This window comes from Corvus brachyrhynchos, unplaced genomic scaffold (genome assembly GCF_000691975.1).
Source record: "Corvus brachyrhynchos isolate BGI_N302 unplaced genomic scaffold, ASM69197v1 scaffold334, whole genome shotgun sequence".
Classification (NCBI taxonomy): domain Eukaryota; kingdom Metazoa; phylum Chordata; class Aves; order Passeriformes; family Corvidae; genus Corvus; species Corvus brachyrhynchos.
The window spans coordinates 2,747,825-2,758,197 of record NW_008238316.1 but is presented as its reverse complement, the minus strand read 5'-3'; the positions used below and the strand labels follow the sequence as shown (position 1 = coordinate 2,758,197).

Genomic DNA, 10,373 nt, shown 5'->3' with positions numbered 1-10,373 from the left:
TGTGGTAAGAGTGTGCTGAAAACCCCCACACCCACAGAGCCCTGGAATGGTTTGGGTTGGAAGGGACCCCAAAGCCTGTCTTATTCCACCCTTTCCACTGTCCCAGGCTGCTCCAAGCCCCAATGTCCAGCCTGGCCTTGGGCACTGCCAGGGATCCAGGGGCAGCCCCAGCTGCTCTGGGCACCCTGTGCCAGGGCCTGCTCACCCTCCCAGGGGAAGTTTTAACCTCTAGTTAACAGTACAACCACACAGAGCCCAGTAGACACTATCAAATTTATTATTATTATTATTATTATCATTTATACATATTTGTGGAAAGAGGACCTTATCCTTTGCCCTGCTTACTCCCAGGCATATTTTAAGAAGGTAGTTAAACAAACAGGCAAATTCACAATTCCTTCTCTGATCAAGGTATTATTAATAATTTAATCCAGAAGCTGAAAACAGATTTAGACTCGTTACTGCTTTCCACCACAGCTTTCTTCTGTCTGCCACAAAAGCATTCCGTGAGAGGCAGCAAAAGGTGACCTTTCCAGCTGGGTTTGCTCCTTAGAGCTGCTTAAAGTGGTGCAAAACGGTGTTTCGTGGTAGAACTCACTGAAACATGAGCAAGGTTATCCAAAGCAGCACGGATCTAAGAGGCTCCCTGAGTCAGTGAAATGGGCAGTTCTCATGGAAAAAAACCTATGGCCACTCTTCACTGTCACCAGGCAGGAAGTTCAGAGCTCCTTCTGACTCTGAGTGAAGGCAGGGAATGTCAGGGCGTTGGGATCCTCGGTGTGGAAGTGTTGCCAGGAGGGGAATAAAGCCCCACAGGATTCATCCACCCCGCGGCTTCATCCCAGCAGACCTGCTCCTGTGAGACACCAGCATCCAGGAGGGCACGGAGCTTCTGTCCAGCTGTTTGCAGCTGGGAGCCCAAGCTCAGGGATCCCAGAGTCCACAACGGCCCCCAGGAGCCAAATTCCGCTGCAATGGGTTGTTGCTGGAAACACGAGCGAGTGAGGCGCCTGGGAGACCCAGGGGGCGAGGGCCGTGCTCGACTTCTGCAAGGACCTCCGCCTACTGACCCTCAACCCAGAGTGCTTTCCCAGCCCTTGGGCTGGCTGGTTTCCTCTCTGGCCAGAGTAGGACCAATCCAAACCAAGTGTAGCAGTTTACTGAGCTTTCCCGCCCCCAGTTTTTCTTCATTTTGTTTTTTTCTTTCCCCAATCAGAGAAGCCCCAGAAGTCACTGAGAAGCCAACAATCACTGCTCCAGCTCTAGGCGCTCTTCTCCATCAGGTCAAGCATTTCTTTGTACACCTGCTCGTAGACCTGCTTGCCCCAGAGGAAGTCAAAGTGGACGAATTCGGGGATGTACTTTTTGTAGACCACGTTGGAGATGCGGGGCAGGGTGATGTCCACATCTTCAGGGGCTGAAATCCAGTCCTTGCCCCCATACCAGGCAGCCAGCGGGGTTTTCATGTTCTCCAGCTCATAGAAGGGAGGAGTGCTCTGGAAAACAGGAGGGAGGTGAAGAGCAAGCCAAAAATTCAAAGTGTGTCCTGTGGCTGCTTGGAATTTCTCCCTTACCCCAAGGGATAGGAGCAGAACTATCCCCAGGGAGCCTCACTATGCCTTGGGCTCCTGTGCTCTTCACCAGAGGGTCAAAAAGTCATCACCGAGTGACTGTTTTGTGCAAGAAAGTTACCAACCTGCTTCCCATAAATCCCATAAGCACCACAAAATGAGTAAATTCCATAAACACCATGTAATTCCTGGGATCACAGAGTGGTTTGGGTTGGAGTGGACCTCAAATATGATCTTGTTCCAGCTCCCCCTGCCATGGGCAGGGACACCTTCCACGAGCCCAGGTTGCTCAGTGCTCCGGATTCAGTCTCAACCACTGCAGTATTCATGTTGCAATATTTATTTGTTTTTTTTTCTCTGAGCAAGGCTCTCTCTTACCTGGTTGTAATGAAGCACGTTGTCACTGCCGTAATCATAACACTTGAATTCCCCCGTCTGATAGAGCTGGAAAAGGAGGAGAGTTACATTTATTATCCGTGCATTGGAGGGGTCTCTGAGACACAGGTGACAGGGGACTGACTGCCACCAAAGCTCAGGGAAGTGATTCTTTACATCTGGTGCTGGATTTTGGGAGGAGAGCTCAGCCCCAGGAAGACCTTGGCACGGAAACCCACAGGGAAGAACCTGGTGTACAACCAAGAGCCTCAAGCGAGAGGTGAGTCAGACCTTTGGACAAGTTCTTTGTGTGTTGTGGTCAATGCCATCAGCAGGAGGCTGTGAGCTGAATGTTTTCATTAATGACTTGTATAATTAGTGCTCTTATTGACCCTCAGCCTTTACTCTGGCATCTCCTGTCCTGGTTTATCAGCAGGCTTTGTTCCACCTCCGCCTCCTTCCAGCCCCGAGGACTCTTGGACCTCTTTTGTTGGGATAAATAACTTCGGGGCAGCTTTCCTCTCTCTCCCTCATACAGCTCTGCAGGGGGAGCGCTGGGGGATTATTCCCAACCCCTGGGCAGAGAGAGGAGAACAGGAGTGTTACCTGGCGCCAGTGCAACATGTTTTTTAGGGACGTGGAATCAGGGTAGCGGGCCAGGTAGACGTCCATGCGGCTCTGCAAGAAACCGTTGGAGAGGTTTATTCTCTGCCCCCAAAAATCCACGTTGGAAATAAAGCTGACCCTGTTCAGTAGCCACACGAGCCTCCCCCACAGGCTCACACAGAGCTGTAGAGCTCCCTGCAGTGAGCTGAGCAGTTCCCATGGGATGCTGGGCCACGTTAGGGGTCTGCCTGGTTTCCAAGGCAAAGTAAGGCTCCTTAGCTTGTGCTCAGGATCCTTTTGCAAAGACAAAGCTCAGCTCACGGCAGTAGCTCTATGTGTTGTTCCTAACGCGTTTCCTTCCTGGAATATTAAGGAATTACACCAATGCTTTCCTTGAGAAACCCCCACCCTGGTGCCTCCAGCCTGAATTTTTCTACCAATTGAAGACGTGAAAGGCCATGTGGAGGCAGCAGATCGACAGCTTGGGCTCGGGCAGTGAGGAGCTGGATGTCTTGAGAGGGAAGCTGGAGTGTACATACCACGTTTAGGCTGTTGGTGAACCCGCCGGACAGGTAAAACACCAGAGAGCACAGGCTTTTCAGCATGGGGTGGGTGCACATTCTGGAAACCACTTGCTTCAAGATATCATCCTTATCAAAGACCACTGTGTGTCCTAAAATGAGCTGTGGAAGTCAGAGGGGTGCCTCAGTGGGGTTCACGTTCCATTTTGCCTCCGGGTCCTCCCCACCTCTTTGTTCACCCCTGAAAGGGGCCGACAGCTTTGCTGTGCTTCGTCATTTTGGCCTTTCAGAAATGGCCATGGCCCTGGAAGAGCCCTGACCTTCCTAGGCGAGGTTTCTCCTAGGAGAAGGGACCCAAAACCAATATCTATAAATGGTTCTTCTCTGATTAAGGCTGGACAGGAAGACGATTTACACACCCTGCAGGCTCAGAGCACAGGCACAAACACAGAGCGCAGGTGATGTACAAGCACTGTGTGTCTCAGGTGACCTCCCAGTCCCTCCTCCCCCTCACACCTCACGTGTGGTGAGGACGTACCTTAATCAGCACCTCGGGAAGGTCAAACACCCTGACCAAGGGTGACTTCATGTTTGAGTTCACGGTGATGGGAGCCAAGGCGAAAAACATCTTGATTTTGCGATCCAGCTCGGGAATGGATGAGAAGGCGATGAAACCTGCGTGAGGGAGAAGGAAGCAGACCCTGCGCTGTTGTTTCTGAGGGAGCTGTTGGCTCCCAGCTGTGTGTGTGCCCATCAGAAGACCCCTCAGAGGTGGCTCTGGCAGGTCGGGCTGTGGCAGCAATGGGATGCATCTGGTTTGGGGCTGCCACTGCTCAAAACCCTTCTGTTAAAGCAATGACCTGCTCTTTTCCCTTCTGTTGTTTGGAAGTGACTGGAGATTACCCCCCTGACCAAGGTTTTAGGAACGCTCCCAGACTGGGGGTGCACAGCTGATGTGGGTCGGCCAGGCCTGCTCTCCTCCTCAGTACCTGTGGTGGTGCCTTGGGAATAACCCACATAGTACAACTGCTCCTGCCCTGTTTTCTGCAGGATGTAGTTGATGGTCGCTGGAAGGTCGTATATGGCCATCTCATGGAAGCTGCAGGGGAGACAGGCACATGACAAAATCACCCCTGCTGGCCCTGCCATGGCTACTTGGGTGCAGGCAAGAGCTCTGGCAGGAATGGGCAACCCTGCTTCTGCCCACTGGCAGAGGGTGTGACTGTCAGGAGTGTCCCTCCTCCATCCTGTGGACACTGCTGGGGGTACCAGGGACCTGCCCACCCTCCAGTTTCACGGAAAATACCTGTAGGATGAGTATTGTTGGTGGTAGAACTCAAACTCCTTGTGTTTCTGTGACCAGCTGTTCCCCCGGCTGTTCCCGATCCAGACGTCGTAGCTGGCGTCGGCGAGGATGAAGCCCAGGCTGGTGTTGGGCAAGTTGGTGACCCAGTTGCTTCCCTCCAACACCAGGCCATGCTGCAGGAGGACCACGGCCTTTGGAGCTGGAGGAAGAAGAGGAAGAATCATTTTCTCTGACCACGAGCAAAACTGATCATTCAGAGCCAGGTATTGCTGTGGCAGCACCTCCCCAGGAAGGGACACCAGTGCAGGGACACGGTCACCTCTGTCCTCAGCCTCTCTGGGGAGGTGTTTTTGAAGAAGGCTCTTGGGTCATCCCAGGGCAGAGATGGAAATCTGGGGTGTTTCACACTTACTTGCCATGTTCATATGCCAGTCCTCCTGCTTCCCAGGGGAGGGACACACTGCCAAGAACAGGGCGTCACCCCAGCATCACTTTGAAACAGGGGTTTGAGTGAAGAACAGGAGGGTCCCAAAATGGCATTGGACTGGACACAGGGAGGATCCAAAGTGGTGAGATGGCATTGGATTGGACACCTGGTTTGGTTTCCTTTCCTGGCAAGTGGCTTTTTGCCGCTCCACTGCCTGGTTTTGAGCTGAGGTAAAATGTGGGGCAAGATTTCTCTGTCCCATTCATTCTCCTTCCTCTTTGGAGCAAATCCTCTCAGAACTGGAAGGCCAGCATGGTGGGCACCTGCATTTCTTCTGCTCCCAAGGCTATTTGCCTGATTTTTCCTCCAGGGAAAGCTGCCTCCTGGAGGGCCCAGCCCATGGTGAGGCAGCCTTGACCGTGGCTTCTCCAGCCCAGCAAAGCTCTCAGGGTGCCCGGAGCAGGCAGAGCTTCCTGTGGCACTTACGGAGGCAGAACATGCTGGATGCCTGCGCCTCTGCCCCGTGGGAGATGCTGAAGCGTTCCGGGTTGTCTCTGCCGTGGGGAATCCTCTGCAGGGTGAGGTAATAGCCATCGTCTGTCACCACCTCGTGCTCCTCGTAGGGGTACCCGTGGTACCGGACAATCTCGCCCTGTGGGAAGGGAAGCAAGGGAAGGACAGCGTGGGACAGTCCCCAGGGAGGGAGGGTCTCTGTCCTGAGGGGGGCAGGGCTTGGCTGGGCAAAGCCATCAGTGCTGGTGGTGGGGACTCCAGGGGGAGGGTGGGCTCAGGACCTCCCAGTGTCCCCTCCACCAACGCCACGGCGATGTCATGACTTCAGCCAGAATTTTTGGCAGGTCCCTGAGCAGGTCTGGTGAAGAACTGTCACTTTTTGTGTTGCAATCAAGAGCGGGACAGCACAGACAGCCGAGCTCTGAGCCCGAGAGCGCTGTCCTGACCAAACCTGCTGACTTGGAACGAAGCCCCCCATAAATGTCTGCCATAAATCTCCACGTGCATAAGAACAGGGAGACAAATCTCTGATAAAATCCTGGTGCCAAACCTCGGTGAAGACACCCAGGGACTGTGGGTGTTGCGCAGATCATGGCAGTGCAGGTAACTTGCACAACCGAGCAGGAAAAGAAGGGACTTACAACATCCATGGACACCTCGGGGTTGGCTCCTGACTTTTCGGTGGCGCACATGAAGCAAGCAATGGTGAGGAACAGCCACGTCATGGTGCTCTGCAAAATGTCATGAGCAGCGTGAGACACTGTGCTGGCACTGGCACAGGAGCTGGGGAGCTCTTTTGACGTGCACTGCACTTCCATCAGTGTTTTAACCTGACCCCTCAACAGGTGAAATGATTTTAAACTTCCAGCCCTCTAACTGGTTCTGAAAATGGCTCGTTTTGCTAATCTCGGACAAAGCCAGAGTCCAAATTCCAGCACATTTTAATCCCACGTTCTCTGTCAGGCCCTTGTATTCAGAAACGTGCACAGGTACAGGTCCACCTGCGTGTGCCCAGGCAAACCTGCTTTCAGAGGACAGTAATTACAGATTTTTCATTTAAAATAATGTCTCGCATAGTTGGAAGAATAGATTGTTTTGTTCCTCTGATAGCTGAAGCAATGAGGAGTAAACCACCCAATTTTAAGTCGCAGGGCCGTGTTCTTGAGAAGAAATCAAATAACGTGGTTTGTTTGGGTTCTTCCTATGGCTGAGAGAGACCCTGGGATACTCCTGGCTTGTTTTTGCAAACCTGAGTGAAATTCCATCTCAGGATACCCCTGTTCTTCCTGGGAAGGGCTTTGAAATGTCTGCTTCGGCTGGTTCCTACCACAAAACACCTTTGATTTCACAGAAACGCAGAATCTCAGAACACTTTGGGTGGAAAGGGACCTTAAAGACCATCCAGTTCCAACCCCCCTGCCACGGGCAGACCCCTGCCATATAGGAATGGGCAAATTTGTTGGAGGCAACAAATTCGCAGCAGAAACACTCCCTCAGCTACTCAGAGGAGTTCAATCGTGCGGAGCAATTCAGCAGGGAGCTGCCAAATTCCCGCTGAGGGCCAGCGCCAGGCATCTTACACCCTCCCCATTGCTCCCCTGCTGAAAGAGAGGAGAACCGGGAGCAGGTTTCTGTCACTTCCCGTGTCACTGCCCCTCATCCTCCCCTTTCCCTGCTGCAGGAGGTGTTTTGGCAGCCGGGGAGAAAAGCCACCTGCTCCCTGTGCTGTCCCCGCAGCGGGGCCGTGAGGAGGAGCAGCGCACCGGCACCTCGGACACCCCTCGGGCCCCCTCCCGGCGACAGCACCGGCTCGGGGGGGCTGTGCCCGGACGGAGGGACCCATCTCCGGGGCTGCTGCTCGCCTGGGGGACCGAGGGCTCCCCACCATCACCCTGAGCCCCCCGGGGTGCGGTCTGGGGCCAGCACCCTGCCGCTGGGCTCCGCGAGGCTCTGCGCTCGTTGAGACCGAGCCTTTAGGGAAAGCAAGGGGAGACTGAGCACATTTCTGTGGTGTGGCGTCAGGAGAAGGGCGTGCAAATACCAGGGAAGAGCCTTGCCTGGGATGGCCCTTTCCTCTCAACAGTCAGCTTGGAAAAATATTCCCTCTGTGGGATGTCCCTCGTCTCAGCAGACCCTGAGAGCCGCCGGGGACCTCCGAGAGGTGCAGCAGGGTGACACCTCTCCCACCAGCAGCACGGCGCTGACCCCTCTCCAAACACTCCCCGGCCGCTGCCCGAGCAGAGACATTCCCTTGGAGCCAGGAGTCCCGGGAAGGCCTGCTGTCCCACCTCCCCGAGCCCTGTCCCGCTGGCCCCAGGGATGGCACCCGAGGAGCAGGGATTACCCGTCGCGGTCCGGGGGCTGCAGCAGCAGAGGTGCGGGAGCCTTTGTGACCGATGTCCCCCGAGCAGAAGGTGCCCGCTGCCGGCTGTTACCGCCTCTGCTCCGCGGCTTCGGGAGCGTCACGGGCCGCCACTCCCTCCCATCCCTCCTCCCACGGACGCGTAACTCACCTGAGGGCTGGAGTCTGCTAGGCAGGAGACACCCTCCCTGCCCCAGCTGGCTTGGGAATGTTTTCGAGGCACGGCAGAAGGGTTGAGAGCTGTCACAAATTGGTTATTTCCACCCGATGGAGTCATTTGGCATCGCCCATGGCCTCTGCGAACTCGAGGATGGGCAGCCTCTGGCCTCTCCACCTGCCCCGGCACTGCCTTTGGTGCACAGGGCTGGTGCTGGTGCCCTGGGTGCTGTGGGGTGAGTGGGACCAGCCCAGCTCATCCCAGCAAACCCCAGTGGGAAAGCCGTCCCAGCTCCTTCCAGCTCTTCCCGCCACCTCCCGGCACGGAATGAGCTTGAAAAGGCAGAACTCCCAGTCCCCGTTGTGACTTCAGGGGGTGCTCTGTAAAAAGAGAGAAAAATAAATCCATCCCTGGGGAGGGAAGAAGCTGTGGATGGACACTTCACATCTCCCCAGGCTTCCCCTCTTCCAAGCTGGCAAAGCCTTCAGCCAGGAGCTGCCTGCTGCCTGAGCAGGTCCCTGCAGGGATGCTGAGGGGTCACACGGGCTGTGGGTGTCATTTTTGGCACCGCTGCCTTCGCGGCCAGCTCTGCACCCCTTGCCCAGGTGCCCAGGCTGCAGGGCCCTGGTGCTGCCTGTCCTGCATCCCTCCTGCAGCCAGCACCTGCCAGGGCTGGTCCAGCCACGCTCGCTCAAATGCAAACGTGCTTTGGAAAGCCCAAATAACCACCTCTGTCTGGAGCTACAGCGACTGGCCTTCACCAAGGACTAGCTGGAGGCAGTTCCAGAAGCCCTCCCAGCTGGCTCACCCTCAAAGGAGCAGTGGCTCAGAGCAGAATCTGATTTTTTCTCTGGAGGGAGAGGAGGAAAAGTGGAAAAACAGGATCAGGTATGCCTAGACAAGAAAAAAACACTCCCCCTCCATCCCAGCACCCACAGAACTTGTCTTCCTCTTAGGGACAGGACATCAGAAAGGCTCCTATGGCCACTCCAGGTCCTGGCATCAAGTTTGGGGCCACATTAGCGGGGAGCCCCCCAGGGTGAATCACTGCACAGACTATTAAGGCACGAGCAAATCAGAAAAAAAACTGGGATAAAACTTAAGAATTCTGAGCCGAGCTTATTCCACAGGTTTTAACAGTTATTTTATCTTCCTCTCGTAACAACAAACACCCACTGGAAGGCACGGGGAGATGACGGGATTACTGGAAGGCAATCAGAGGGTGAGCACTGGGCTGCTGCTAGGACAGGACTGGTGTGACCACGATGCCAGTCCTGGGAGGGAACGTCCCCCATGCACAGAGAGCACCTGCCCCACGCTGCTTGCATCTCAGGGGTTCTTTCCTAAATCCCCCTGCTTGCTGCTGTCTGGCCATGTGGGCACTGAGGTCCTGGAGGGGCCCTTGTCCACGGGACGGTGCTCTGCGGGGGAACCAGGAAAGCCTGGGCAGCAGAGGGGCTGGGAAGGTGCTGCTGAGGGGAACGAGCTCCTGCCCAAACCCTCACGGGAAGTGGAGCGGTTTGGGGCATCGAAACACCCCAAACCCAACCAACCACGGCTGTCCACGTCTCCTTGAGCGTGAGGTGGTTGTGTGGCCTGGCCATGGCCACCCGGGGCAGGAGCTCTGTGGGGATGGAGCTCTGTCTCCTGGGAGGACGGGAAAGGTCCCCAGAGGCTGCTGCCAGCCAGCCTCACCACGATGCCCTGGCTGGCTTTGCTTTTCTTCTTCCTGCAGTTGTGGAGGAGCAGGAGGGGGGGAAATAAGCCCCTCCATAAATCCTCTGTGCTTTTCAGCTGCTTTTAAGGGTTTCTGGTGCTCCTTCTGTCGCAGAGCAGGCGGGATGTTCCTCTCTGCGTGCGCAGTCAGTGCTGTCGAGTTTAATTTAGCGAGAAACTTGGGCTCAGGTTTTTCCGCTTTGTCAGTAGCAGAATGCAAAGTCTGCTGGTGAAAAATTCCCACCCAACCCCAACCCCCGGGCCACCCGCCTCTCTGGTTTGCTTTCCTCCTCTGTCACCAGGGGGAGAAGCAAGGTTCAGCGCCGAGCTCCCTCAGTACCTGATCATTTTACTGCTCCTGCCGCCAAACCCCGCCCTGCCCTCCCTCCGCAGCTGCTTCGCAAATCACCCCCGGTCGTCGGCGGGCTGGAAAGACCTCGTTGGCTTCAGGGAGAGGCAGCTGTCCCTTGGATGCTGGGCTGGGAGTGGCAGGGACATGGATCTTCCCGGGCTCCCTTCCCACCCGTGTGTCCCCTCGGAGTCTCAGCTCCTGCTCGGTGGGGCAAAGCACGTCCTGACTCCAGCTGGGATTGTCCTGATTGTTGGCCACGCACACGCTGGCGAGGCGCTCACAAGTGGGACATGCCACGAGGGACTTGTGCCAACAGGCTGCTGCCCTGGCTGGGAGGAGAAGCAGAGGGCTTGGAGTTTTCTGGAGGTTTTCTGGATCTGCCAGGCAACCCACTACATTCAGAGTCCGTCCAGCTGTGGACTCCTGCCTTGGAGCTGGGGGATCCCCCCTGCTCGGGGCCTTGCCCC

The 10,373-nt window shown here is 55.7% G+C and overlaps 1 protein-coding gene across 1 annotated transcript; it reads right to left on the bottom strand.

Moving 5' to 3' along the window:
• Nucleotides 1-255: 255 nt before the first annotated feature.
• Nucleotides 256-7,790, bottom strand: LOC103615263 (putative lysosomal acid lipase/cholesteryl ester hydrolase). The gene is made up of 10 exons (XM_008633284.2): nt 7,664-7,790; nt 5,961-6,050; nt 5,293-5,458; nt 4,380-4,578; nt 4,063-4,172; nt 3,612-3,748; nt 3,092-3,235; nt 2,553-2,624; nt 1,950-2,015; nt 256-1,496 (listed from the first exon to the last, which is right to left on the bottom strand). Exons 2-10 carry the CDS (start codon nt 6,042-6,044, stop codon nt 1,263-1,265), a joined length of 1,212 nt encoding a protein of 403 aa, XP_008631506.1. The 5' UTR covers nt 6,045-6,050; nt 7,664-7,790; the 3' UTR covers nt 256-1,262.
• Between the last annotated feature and the right edge of the window lie 2,583 nt (nt 7,791-10,373).

Bases quoted from the DNA above. Each gene is read 5' to 3' on its own strand.
- LOC103615263 (XM_008633284.2), bottom strand. From the start codon at position 6,044: ATGACGTGGCTGTTCCTCACCATTGCTTGCTTCATGTGCGCCACCGAA. The intron at 4,173-4,379 runs GTATTTTCCGTG...TCTCCCCTGCAG, and splicing joins CAACAATACTCATCCTACAG to CTTCCATGAGATGGCCATAT. The intron at 2,625-3,091 runs GTATGTACACTC...GGTTTCTTGCAG, and splicing joins TCACCAACAGCCTAAACGTG to AGCCGCATGGACGTCTACCT.